This window comes from Polyodon spathula, chromosome 10 (genome assembly GCF_017654505.1).
Source record: "Polyodon spathula isolate WHYD16114869_AA chromosome 10, ASM1765450v1, whole genome shotgun sequence".
In the NCBI taxonomy this organism is placed as follows: Eukaryota; Metazoa; Chordata; class Actinopteri; order Acipenseriformes; family Polyodontidae; genus Polyodon; species Polyodon spathula.
The window spans coordinates 34,933,673-34,947,104 of NC_054543.1; the positions used below are offsets into that span (position 1 = coordinate 34,933,673).

The following is a 13,432-nucleotide window of genomic DNA, read 5'->3' on the forward strand; positions in this document are numbered from 1 at the left end:
CAGGCCACCTTAAACATATGGTTAAACACTTTTCATTGCACATCACTTTTAATTATTACTGTATTTAACATTTAAAATAGCTGCTGTCCCAATACTGTATAATGAATGCTACGTGCCCTGCCAGAGCAAGTTGTTATGCTGCTCAACCTCAGACATAAACATTTTGATTAAAGGGGTGTAAGCTGTTTAGATTTACTTGGGTAGGTTTAGCAGCATGACATAAACCATATCAAATCTGGATAAGTGCCTCGGTAGCAAAGAATCTGAACTAATAAAACCCCTTTCACTATGAAAAGTGAGCTTTGCAGAAAATTGTTTTATAAGATACTGAAGTCTTCCAAATTGTAAATGAATAAAAACAATTATCCCTGATAAATATTAAATGAATAATGAGTTTTATAAAAAAAAGAACAGCAAATAAAGTGAATCTGTCAGTTTTGCCATTCATGATGCGTACAGGACAAGGCCTGCAGTAAAGCATTTGTTGTTTGCAATGTGGTTACTGAGAGGGCTGCCAAGTATACCAAGCAGAAAGAAAAGAAGAATCTTGTGTTAAGGCGACACCTGTCTAAAGAATTCCTCCATCAGAGCTTCTGTCCATCGGTGGTGAAGATCCCACGATTTTGCTGGATGGCTTATGTCGGCTGTATGCAGCATGAGGGACATGGCTTTTGACTTGTCTACTCTGTGAACCAAAGATAAGTACTGATTAGCCAATAAGGAAGGCAACAATTCCACCCTTTCTTTCTGTATTTTCTTTAGAGTATGGACAAAAGGAAACACACTCTTACCCTTCAGGTTGCTGCAGAGCATTTTTTATGTTTTTAATGTGCTGGAAATGGCCAGACATATCTGTATATAAAACCATATCAACCACCAATGTACGGAGCTCCCTGTGTATAGCAATATAGAAAAAAAAATATTATCGACAAGAAAAAGAAACCACAGTGGTTTGAGATGCATCTGGAAATAGTGAATCATGCTTTTAATCCATGTTGTTATTCGTGTGATTTTCTTGTTCCTGAAATGAATACATACAAAACACTATATGTTTTTGATTAATGAGATGCATAATTCTGCACTGCTAGTTCAATGATCTTAGCTTTCTGAAACTACATGTGATAAATGACATTTTCTTTTTTCAAATAGCATGCACAGCTTTATCCACAAACACTTGCTGTCCCATGTCACGTGTTCTTTTGAATGTAGGACATATTATTTTCAATAGTACTGTGTTAGAAAAAAAGTAAGGTGTTTTCAGACAACACCTGGTTTTGAAATAATATATATGTTACTATATATAATATATATATATATATATATATATATATATATATATATATATATATATATATATATATATATATATATATATATATTAATACTGTCATTTTTCTATTCAGACATCTCCAGTGCATCATGAGTGTTTGCTCCAAGTAACTGTCAATTTACACAACTTCTTGGATCCATGCCAGTTACTGGCTTCACTTCTCTCACCAATGCAGCTGTCATACATTGAAAAGTTAGACCTTAAAACAGAATATTTCTTACCGCCAATCATCTTTTGACAGGTTGGCCAGGATATTCATTTCAGGCTCTTGCATAAGTCTATACGCAGCACTAATGTGGTGATTTTCAAGGACAGAACGGTCATTGTACAAGATTGAAACATCTGACCTACATATAAAGAAAGCATGTTATTTTATTTATTTTTTATTCTTAGAATTTTCTCATTAAATATCCCTTTGAAGATGATTTCTTACAATTGGTAAAGGTCAGCACAGATAGCTTGGTAATGCTGTTTTCAATAATGCAATCACTTACACTGAAGTCATCCTTTGACAGTGACCCCAGTTAAGATGAATATCAATCATTTTATGTTGGTGCTACAACCACCTGTAGCTTTAGCTGGTAAATATTTTGTATTCTGACACTGATGAGGAAAGTAACATTCCACAAGAATTGTGGGAGTCTGGAACCAACTCCCCAGTAATGTTATTGAAGCTGACACCCTGGGATCAAGAAGCTGCTTGTTGAGATTCTGAGATCAATAAGCTACTCACAATCAAACGAGCAAGACGGGTCGAATGGCATTCCTTTCAATTGTCATTCTTGTGTTCTTAAGTTCTTATGATAAGTAAGTAGCAATCAAAAGATTACATTTCTAATGACAATGTTACAAGAAGCTTGCAGCCATTAATGCAGTAAAACAAGGTTTTCTTGTGCACAGGGCTTCATCACCAGATAGAATTCCCCTGCTTTCATGTTAGATGAAAACTAAATGATAAACCTGTTGGAAAAGAACCCCCTGAACTACAGGTTTACTAAAAGCAAAGTGAAAATAAGCTCTCTACCCAGAAAGGGACGCCCCCAAATATGAGTTGGAATGTAGGTCATTTTTCTTGACTAACCATAGTTTTTTTTTTTCTTTCACTGCACTTAATGTGTCTGTATTGTATAAGAATGATGCTACAGGAAATTAGACTAACATTAAACCATAATAGTACAATTTCATACTGACACTCTAAAAAAGAAAAACCACGATAGATAAGAAGTTTACCTGGTCTGAATGTGGAAGTTGTTTGTGGTCCCTGTATGTTCAAAATCATGAATGGCAGCTGCAAAAACCATTGCAAAAATGTCCAGTTCTGTTAAGGAGTGCTGTTAAATAAGACGGTATAACTTTAATTTATATTTAAATATGAATGTGTCCAATGTAATGCAAAAGAGATTCAATAATATAAATATTATGACCTAGCTGTCATCCCGCTTAAACTGGGATATAGTGCCACTCAGTGGCGCTCAAAGATTTATTTTTCAACACTTTGCAGCCTTCTTTTTTAAATAACTTCACAGAAATGTGTGGAAAAGCTGTTAGACTGTTAAAAATAAATAAATATAAACCCATATACTAAATGTATAAAAATGTTACACATGCACATTTTAAAGATTCCCAAATTCATGCAAAACTAAAATTCCGCAGAGTGCTTTTTTCAAACAATATCAGTTTTTTAATTCATTTAATATATAACAGAAGCAAAATTTACTGTTACCCTGATTTCCTTCTTAAAGCTCAAAGCGCTGTGAACTATAGAGGAATCACAGATCCCAGTTCAACAGGTAAAGTTCTTTAGAAAGAAAAAAAGTACTTAAAAATAAAATGTATTTATAGATTTAAATAAAAATAATCTATACTCAATACAATGAAGCACAAGTCCAATTAAAATCCAATTCCAGTCTAATTTGATCAATCCAGAAGCAGAGCCTGATTCATTTTAGTTTCTGCAAATAGAGTGAAGTTGAGGCAGAAGCAGTTTTGATTAACGTGCAGGCAACTGATTTCACACTGAAAACAAGAAAGAAAATAGAAATGCAGTAACAATTGTATCGATGCTCACAATCATACATAATCCCAATTTGAGCTTGGCTACTGTAAAGGTTTCAAAGATCCCCATATTTCATTTGTATTATTTTTTTTTATATAAATTAATTAGTAAGCTGTATAGAAAGGGTTACACACACTGATAGCTATGTTTTTGTCTTACCATCAAACCAGTATGAACCATAAAATAGTATAATGTCTGGGTAACATCAGCTGCATGGACTAGGTTGTGGTAAGGGTTTTTGTACTTGCTATACCCAACTTCCAATGCTTCAACAAAGTTGAGGAGTGCGCTTATGGGGACCTAAAGGGGAAAAAAAGGTGTTTGAATTGATATCCAATAACCTTAAAAGCAGTTCAAGTTCTAGTCATTAAGCACTAGCTAAATAAATGAATCCACAAGGAGGAAGCAACTCGCACTGACTGTATTCAAGCAAGAATTTCCATAGCAATGAATTGTGAACCATTTAATTTCAAACAGAATTGTACTTGCGCATAATTTAACGTATACTAGTTTCATTACATTTGATTTGTTTTAAGGCAGCTTACTTCAAATACACACTGATAAAATACATTGAAAAAAAACAACAAAACATGATGCTCATTATGATTTTCTTTCCTCCCTTTGAATAGTCAGGATCTCTTTGTTAGACTATTTTAGGTTTTAATTTTGCTAATTTTGCCTTTTGAGAAAATCATAAAAACATATCTGACCCTGAATCGAGAGATAAGATCGTATCTGGTGAAGAGTTCATAGACCAAGAACCTCAAGGCATGTCCTCCCACTTCATTTAGGACAAAGACATTGAAAGACCATTTGTCTACATCCTGCAGAGTACAAAACATTTGGTTGCAAGTAGGATTATAAAACATGCATATTAAAAGCATACTGCTCTTACACCAGGTTCACTTACACAGGGCTATCAGAGGTCAACAGTAAGAGCCCAGGAGACATGACCAGCTGGCACAGGTTTGAAAATGCCTCTATAATGGAAACAGTTTTCTATTAGCAGCATTAAAAAAATTAAATAGTGTCTCACCTTTAAAACCTCAACAACAGCCGGAGGGTATGTTAGCCCAACCAAGACAGAAGTCTTTCGAAACATCCTACGATTACAATAAACAAAAGCTGTCAATGGATTTCTGAAGCAGGTTACTCTCCCTGCGGGGCTCACATATTGCAATATTATCACTTGGTAACAAACTTGTATGGTGCCTATTCTTGTCTGATCAAACACAAATCTATAAATTCCACCATCTCTATTGTTTTCTTAACAATCCCCTTAAAGTATTTCACAGTTAATCAACTGTACACCATTAAGTTCAATTTAAATATCCTTTTCAAAAGTAGTCGATTGTCTTGTATAATCTTTTTTTATTTTTTTTGTTAAATAACCAAAACTTTTTTTTTGCAAGCATGTAAAGTATACCGGTGGTTTTGGTCTACTGTACAAGTTGCGACCAAAGCAAGATTTCAATTTAAATGCCTGTATTTAGAAATAATTGCTACAGACAGAAACTGCGGAAACACCTAACTTTAAAAAAAAAAAAAACAGAACTAGTTAAGTGACCCTATAGAAATTAGCTAAAGAGGTAAGCTTCATCAGCAGCCATGACTCATATTAATCAAGGATCTAGAATGCCTGAGGAGCTAATAAGCCTGTGGTTATTGTATAATCACAAGCACTAGGTGTATGCATTTACAGTATGTATAAGTTCTCTCTGCTTATTTGCATGAGTGTATGTAGCAATAGCACATATCATTTATCTTTATAATTTTTCTTTTTCTTTTTATATATTAGTAGAGAATTTAAGCATCTAGTACTTTACTTTTTATTTTTTTAGATTTCATGTAAGGTTGTGAATTTACACCCCATATTTGTTTTTAGAGAGGCAGGATTTTCAAAAAGTCATAAATGATAACTCCAGTGTTAATCAACAAATCATTATGTAGTATTGATTTTGGCATTTTCAAGGGGTCATTATTAAATAATCATGCTAAAGTGATTTCTGAAATGATGTTGATTAAGAAATAATGTTAATATCTTAACGAGCACGGCTTCTTGCAACTACAGTATTTCTTTTGTTTGCATGGGAATTTAAAAGGAAATCCATGTTAATTGTCATAATTTATCAGGAGTTAATTTGCACTTGGAAAAGGAGTGTTTTAATTAACAAAAGACTATAACTCACCTTGAAACCGAAATAGACCGTGGCTGTGACGCCGACGATACAATGACTACCTAGATAATTCAATATTTGTAGTTATGAAAATATTTTAGACTTTTTTTATACTTGTGGTTATAAATTACATTTGTTCACTTGCTTTAACAATTTGTAAGCCCGGAACACAGTGCCCAATGACATCACAGGAAGGGATGCATGGATGCATAAAGTACAGTAACAATGAGGCTAATCAATAGGCGAAAAGATAAGGCTATGGCAGTAATAAATATCAGTAATTTGTAATGTTGTATGCAGTGTACACTTTCACCTCCACATGCCTGTATTCACATATTATAACATTTTCTTATACTAGTCTACTGTAAGTGTTCAGTGGCTACTTCTAGTTCTATATTCATGTTGAGTTTATTTATCGCAGAGCAAATAGTACCAGAGAAAATGCATGACTTGAGGAATTCACCGAACAATTAACTATAAACAAATTGTGTATTGGGTTGGGGAGTTCTATCATAATTTTAAAAGCTTAATACATATATACTGAGCTGTTATATACAAGTATACATGGGTGTCACCAGAATTAATTCGGGGGGCGGGGGCAAAGTGTTCAAAACTAGTCGGGGAAATCTGGTTTTGTATCGAGTAATAATTATTACACTTCAAAACCTCCTTTCCATTTACAACTCAGACTTAAGCTGGCGTAGGCCCAGATGGCAGCAGAGAAACCTTCTCATTTTCAGGTAACGTTTCCACTTGTCTATCTTTATTTAATTCAAGAGCACAGACTGTGCTGCACAGTAAGTGGAATTTATGAATACACGTTAGCTACTGTCTCCACATCTACAGAATTATTTTAACCACACAGGGATGTGAAAAATGTGCTTTATCAACATACTTGAAACAAGTATAAATATACTTTGCAAAGAAAAACAACCATGTCAACTATAACACAAAATATGTCACCTATTGATATTGCATTAACGAAGTGCATATTAAATACACTGCTCCAACCTAACTGAATTTTTTAATACAGTCAACATGCATTGGTTTTTGTGGCACCAGAACCGGAGCACTAACACACCTACTACAGGTATAGTATTACAACCTTGTAAATGGCCAGCAGCAAGCTATTTAATTATACTTAAGCATTTTAATCTTAAGTATAACTTAATGAGTTGGGTAAAAAGTATATAAAAAATATTGTAGAAGACATGGAAACAAGTTTCCTGATTAAACATGTTATTTATAATGAATAACTATATTTACTATAGTATTCCTGTAGTCTGCACTATTGAACGTGCAAGAATCCCGGACAGTCCACCCGCCTTTGAGCAGGACAGCCAGCTTGTTATCCTTTTGATCAGCTTGGTGTGCTTTCCAATAGCTTTCTAAAACATAATTTCATCATCTGAATAGATGCCCCTCTGTACTACTGCATAACAGTAACTTAGAGAGTTAAATTAAATTAATATTCTTCTTAGGAGTCATTTACTTGCCTGGTGCCGGTAGAGTAGTACCATCTACCATTCATTTAACTTTTTTTTCTTGTAAATTCAGTTTCTGGGGGGGGAGGGGAGCAAGTGCCCCCCTTACACTCCCCTGCGGACGCCCATGTATACATGTATAAAAACTAACAACTACTGACACAATTGACACTTCAAAACATATTTATTTCTAGCCTACAATCGTACATACTAAAATACATACAAAAGTAGATGTAGAAAATTAATTCCAACCAATATAGATAGATGGCTTACCACACCCTGCCACAGTGTTCTAAATAAATGTACATTCTGCATGACAAATGTACAATTTTGATTGTGCTCACTGGTTGGAAAGCCGTCTTACTGTACACTAGTAGTTTCCATAACAGCGAATTATGCTTCCTTTCATTTTTCTTTACCTCGTTAACTTGCATCCTGCTTAACGAGTTACCCTTATTAAGTCGTAGGGACAGGATGTGATGTACGTGACCTGCGACAATTAAGCTTTTTAACGAGAAATGCGTTCATTAATGACCTTGTCGACTCAATTTCAAAGAATTAACGGATTAACTTAATTAACACATTTTGTTTGAAAATCACGTGTTACTAAAGCTCTTGTTACTATACCACGAGTTTAGATACAATAACACTGTTTTTTGAAAATCCTGCCAAGGTGTACTGGAAGGCAAGGGGCCTTGTCAGTTTATCTGAGATCTGAATGAGGTATAATTAGACTTATTGTTTATAAGAAACATACCTATTTATAAGAAACATACCTATTCTTCAATGTAGCTGTGAAAGGTCTTCTGTCCCACCCCCCCATATATTTTAGACTATGGTTTATATTTTCCATAGAAACAGGAAATACTCATGGCATATTAGATCTCTGCAACAACCACACACACTAGAACATATAGTAATCTGAGGGGGAAAAAAAGCTCACTGTTGCACTGTGCTAAAACATTATTAAAAATGTTGTTTTTTTAATTACTATACTTTTCACACATTTGTACTTTGATTTACCAATATTAAGCAGCTTTAAAGTAGAAAAATGTAAGGCTTTTTTACTGCCAGTACTTCAATGTTCCAGTTCTTAGAGTGCCTGTGTGGTAGTGCCGTTAGATTTTATTCTTACCTATCTACAAAGATTCCTGCTTGCACTGCGTGGACAATGCTGCGAAACTTTGGCTTCTCCTCTGGTCTCCTCCTAGCCACCTCCATCTTCTTGGTAAAGGTGGATGCCAGCCAATCCCGAACCTCCGAAGGGACTGCATCCGAGTGGATCTCACCGAGTTCATCTTCAGTGTCCAATAACTGTCTGGAATATGAATACTGTCTGTTGATATGAAATCACATAACTAATCATTATTTCAGTAAGAAACGATGACTGACATGAGGGCAGGTGGAGCAGTGTGCACTAAGCAATACACACAGCTGGCCCACAAATTGATCTTCATTTTCTAGGAATGATTTAATAAATTCAGCCAGCACTGCATATTATTCATGTGTCATGTTATTACAATGAACAGTTATCGAAAAGCTAGACAAATCAAAACACACAAAGGCTATTAATGAATAATTACATTTTTTTTTCAAAATAGACTTGAATGGTTTGTTTGCACTGAAAATTGCAAGACTTGTCACTTCTAGTCTATGAAAAAAACAAAATCATACTATTTGCTTGCCGCCACCCTGAAATATGTAGAATTATTTGAGAAAATAATAATGTTAAGCAATTCTCAACTATTATTGCATTACCTTGTTTGTGTTCCAAATCTCACAGGGTCAGCCTCCTATCATAACCACAAATTAAACCCAGAAAAACACCCATGGGACTGCCACTTGTCAATCAAAAGCCCTATAATGTGCTATAGGCAGTCCCCAACACAATTAGTACCCCAGACACACACATTGTTGTGTGTCTATGCAGAACCACCCTGGGAGCAGGTTGGTTCCTAATCCTGTTTCCCCTTTTACCCCAATGGGGGTGATAGATAGTTACACTGCCCCCCCTCTCAGACACATCTGTCCCTGGATTTGCTAAAATTACCTCCCTAACCAGAGGGGCAGTCCCCAAAATAAGGCAGAGACTTCCATGGTGCCACATCTCAAGCATTGCATGTATCATGTGCCAGGAGGCGCTTGGCTGCAGCGACTCCTGTTGTTATCTCTTCCTCTTCCTCCATCCCTGCCCTCTTCTGTCTAGGACATCAGCCCTCACAATGGTCACTGAGACGCCAGTGTCGATGAGACACGGAGATGGCGTGCCCGTCCCAGCTGGTAGACCACTGAAGTCGCTCCCTTCCTGGTGGGTCCCCACCTCGGGGTGAAACCAGCTCCGGAGATGTCTTGGCATGCCATCTTACGTTCCTTGTGGTGGGCCTGGCCTGAACCCGCTGTGTCTGGCACCTGCTCCGGGCTTTCTCTTTTGCCTTGTCTTTCAAACTAGTGTTGGATGCTGTGTTGGTTGTATGCTGTCCCCTGTTATCCTCAGGCCGTGAGGGAACCGTTTCTTTACATCTAGGGGAGCTGTTTTGGAGCCTTTCAAGGTGTTGTGCAAGCCAGGTTCCACCCCACGATCCTAGCTCCCTTCAGTTTCCCGAAGTCTTCCCTGTATTGCCGTGTCCCCCACCACACACCTAGCAAACTAGTCTCTGACTCTGAGTGGGTATGCAGACCGCTCCCTCTTCTTCCATGCATGACAGCATTGCCCTCACTGTCTCTCTTAGCCCACCCTGACTCTGGCTGTATGGCTGAAGTGACCAATCTTGTATTCCCCCTATTCTGAAAAGACATTCAAGGTCTCCAGCAAACCATGGCAATGTCTTGCTCACCTCTCTCTTTCTTGCTTTTAACTGCATCCTAACAATAGCTATTTGCTGCTCTACCCCATATCTCAGAGTGAGAGCCTCGCAGAGTGGCCAGAATATTCATGCCTTCCCCTTTCAAATTTGTAGCCAAGTATGAGCCTTTATTCTCCTCTGTCCAGTTATTTAGCTGGGTGATATACATCTTCTAATTGGACTTACCATCATAACTAGGTGGTTTTTGTCTCATTGATGCCTGTAGAGGAATCACCTCTGTGCTGTTTCCTACTTGGAGGCAGCCCATTGGAGTTTGGAGGCCTGGTTCCACTTTCACTTCTTACAATCCATAGCCGTACCGAGTGGGGTTAAACACATGCCAATTTTTGACACCATTGTAGTGTTCCCCATCAGCTGACACCCCAGACACACTCCGGACCACGTTGCTCAGGTACAAAAAATTATTTCATGCCTTTAAATGTTTACACTATACCGGCCCATTCTAGCAGTGTACTGGAAAGCTTGCAACTAGTTCAGCTCTGCTCGGACAACCCCCGCCCCCCCCATATAATCATTCCATACCATTCCATAGAGTCAACCTCCTATAATAACCCCAAATTAAACCTGTGAAAAACACCCATGGGACCACACTTGTCACTTGCATCTATGCAGAACCACCCCCAAAACTGTTTCCCCTTTTACCCCAATGGGGGTGATTACACGTTACAATATAAACAAGAACAACATTAGATATTGTTTGATTTGGAAGGTCTGTGTTCCCTCATCTGCAAAGTAATCCAATATGCTGACAAACTTAAATAGTCTCGACTTTAGATTCTGGTTATTTGTGGTATTGTAACTTAGTGGTCCAGATCAATTTAGACCGTAAATATTGGAAATCCAGAATAGGCTATTTCACACTGAAACTGGAACGAAAGACATTAGGCTCACCAATTACACAAATCTACAGTATAATTGCCATCCTTGTCGGCTTTTTGTCTTTCTGGTACTATAAATACTGTACCACCTGCCACTCTAAAGCTTTTTATTGTAACTGCCACTGTTTTAAATTATGCTGTCTTTACTGATTTTGTATTTTTGCTGCAATGTCAATGGCCAAGGATTGAATCCTTTACATTTTGGGGGGTGGGGGTTCTTTGATGTCTTACACATTGAGTCTATAACTCACAGATGTGCTCTCACCTTGTTTCGTCGATGTACACGGCTTCCAAAACAGATGCTGCATATTCAATGTTCTTCTTAAGGTCCAGCACATTCACTTCACCTTTTTCCAGCTGCTTCACCAGACATCTTAATCTGAAAGAAAAATAAAATACAGATTTTGATGGGTCATTCGGTTACCTCTAGAGAAATATAGGCAACAACAAAAACGATTGAGATATATTCATATTCCTAAAAGTGTAGGTGAAAATTCCAAGTAGGGATTTTTGTGACTGATCTGCTGTAGACCTGGAAGTTGATATCAAACTTAATCCTGGTATTATCCAAATGTAAGATACTTATACTTGTAATGTATGCAATCCATGATCAAGCAAGATTGATTGAAATTTCTGTACTAATGACAATTACTTAGCTCATTCAATAAAGCACGAGTAATACATAATTAAAATGACCTTTAAGAGCATACATCTTTTATTCTCCTCTAATGCATTGAGCTGCTATATTAGGACCAGCTCCATTATTACTAAATAAGTTAGACTGGTAAGGAGATTAAAATAGATCTAACATCCCTTTGTTTTTGCCCAAGGCCTGGTGGGTAATAAGAGTCTCTAACAAATGAGATTTTTTAAGTTGAAGGATAACATGTTGATGTTCCATAATGGGTCGTTTAATTGAAGTCTTAAAATGTACATTGTTTTGGTACACAGCTGAGATAACCTAGCTTTGTTTATTGGAACGATGCTTCATTGTTACACAGAGCTTATTGAAATTTTAGACTGTTTATCAATGCAATTGACTTTCTCATTATTGCACTGCACACAACTATAGATTATATACACCAGTCTCCCTGTTAACAATAACTGACATCATCACTTGTAGTGAGAAAAAAAAGCAGTGCCCTGTGGCCATTAGACTACACTTTGCCATGAATCTGCCCAGATAACAACACGAACACTCAAGTTAATGTCAAGCTGCATTTTAAATGAATGTTATGTTCTCTAACAATCTTGCAAGTTTATGAGATATTTTTTTTTAGGTAAACAAACAGATTTATGACATGCCCCCCCCCTCCCAAGGGTATTCAAACAACATGACAACATGACAACATGACGCAGCTCACAAATGGCCCTGTCTTTGTTGGTCAATCAATACTATGATGTTGTCCTTTGTTTAGGTCACAATAATGAGCTATGGATTGTTCTGACTTTTATGCAAAATCATTCACATTTAGAATTGACTTTTGTTGGAAAATTGCTTGCTTTGTTCTTAAATGCATTCTAAACAATTCTCGATAGAAAGTGCTATAGTTTTGTATTGATCATGTGGAAGGTGGACTGGTTTTATCCACCTCTTCCACCCAAGACTTTGAGATGTAAACAGAATAGTATTTGTCAATTTCTCTGAGTTCTGTCTTTGCACGGCTATGGCTCAGGACACATAACTCCAGCTGTGGTCATCTACCAGACGCTACAGCCCGCTTTGACGGGCTCTATTTACTTCTTTATTTTCTCTTTTAAAAAAAAACCTTTAAAACCTATATATACCTTGAACTTCTGATATTTTGCCGAGTAACCTTTCACTGAGGAAAATAGTCCCTAACAAAATTAGAAAAACAACACAGACGTAGAGAAAACAGTTTATTATTATTATTATTATTATTATTATTATTATTATTATTATTATTATTATTATTATTATGACATTACCAGATAAATTAACTGTAGGATTGTTGAATAGTCTACGCAGTATAGAGTCGTACTCGAAACTTGTTGTTGGAGGCGGGGCGTCATTCAAGCAGGCAGGGAGTGGATTGGCTGGTGCGGAAAGAACTGAAACAGGGTTGGCAGTTTGACTGGCTGGTTTCGAGGGAGGGTGTTGTTTGGATCCAGCTGGTTTCGAGGGAGGTTGTTGTTTGGCTCCAGCTGATGACAGAATTGTGGACCAATCGTGCCTTTCTTGTTGATTTGCTGTCCAGTAGCTGCAAATTGAGCCTTCATTGTGATGTCCTGTCACAGACATGATTTCACTTGTCTCTAGACCAGCATCAGAAAATATGTTTAAGTAGCTTTTTATGTTAAGAGATTAGTTGTAGATTAGAATGTTAAGGGAAAAAGACAGTATTTATGTGCGAATTGATTTAAAATTTAATTCACAGTTAAGCACTTCATTGTTCCAGCGGGCATCTATTCAAATTAGAAGCCTGCTAGATCTGGAATCTGACTGGCTGTTCGTACTCAATCTTTTTCAAATTTATAATATAATAGGTCATATCATGTAGCAAGGACAAAGGCATATAACATGAACAAGATCAAACAAATCCGGACAATAGTAGCAACTTGCTGCTTCCTGAGAGTATCATACCATTAAAATTGTTTATTCCTGTTAGAAACTCTGCCTTT

General features: G+C 36.8%; 1 protein-coding gene across 2 annotated transcripts in view; it reads right to left on the reverse strand.

The window, feature by feature from the left end:
* The window catches only part of LOC121321439 (calcium/calmodulin-dependent 3',5'-cyclic nucleotide phosphodiesterase 1A-like), a 38,617-nt gene that overhangs the window by 5,646 nt on the left and 19,539 nt on the right, over positions 1–13,432 (reverse strand). The window contains exons 2-10 of one of the 2 annotated variants that reach the window (XM_041260388.1): positions 11,055–11,168; positions 8,183–8,365; positions 4,423–4,489; positions 4,097–4,210; positions 3,546–3,686; positions 2,561–2,661; positions 1,552–1,677; positions 792–893; positions 565–685 (exon numbers count right to left, since the gene is read on the reverse strand). In XM_041260388.1, coding sequence (XP_041116322.1) covers positions 565–685; positions 792–893; positions 1,552–1,677; positions 2,561–2,661; positions 3,546–3,686; positions 4,097–4,210; positions 4,423–4,489; positions 8,183–8,365; positions 11,055–11,168 — 1,069 coding nt within the window. Of the gene's footprint in view, positions 1–564; positions 686–791; positions 894–1,551; positions 1,678–2,560; positions 2,662–3,545; positions 3,687–4,096; positions 4,211–4,422; positions 4,490–8,182; positions 8,384–11,054; positions 11,169–13,432 lie in introns of both variants that reach the window. The other variant, XM_041260387.1, reaches the window with a different exon arrangement.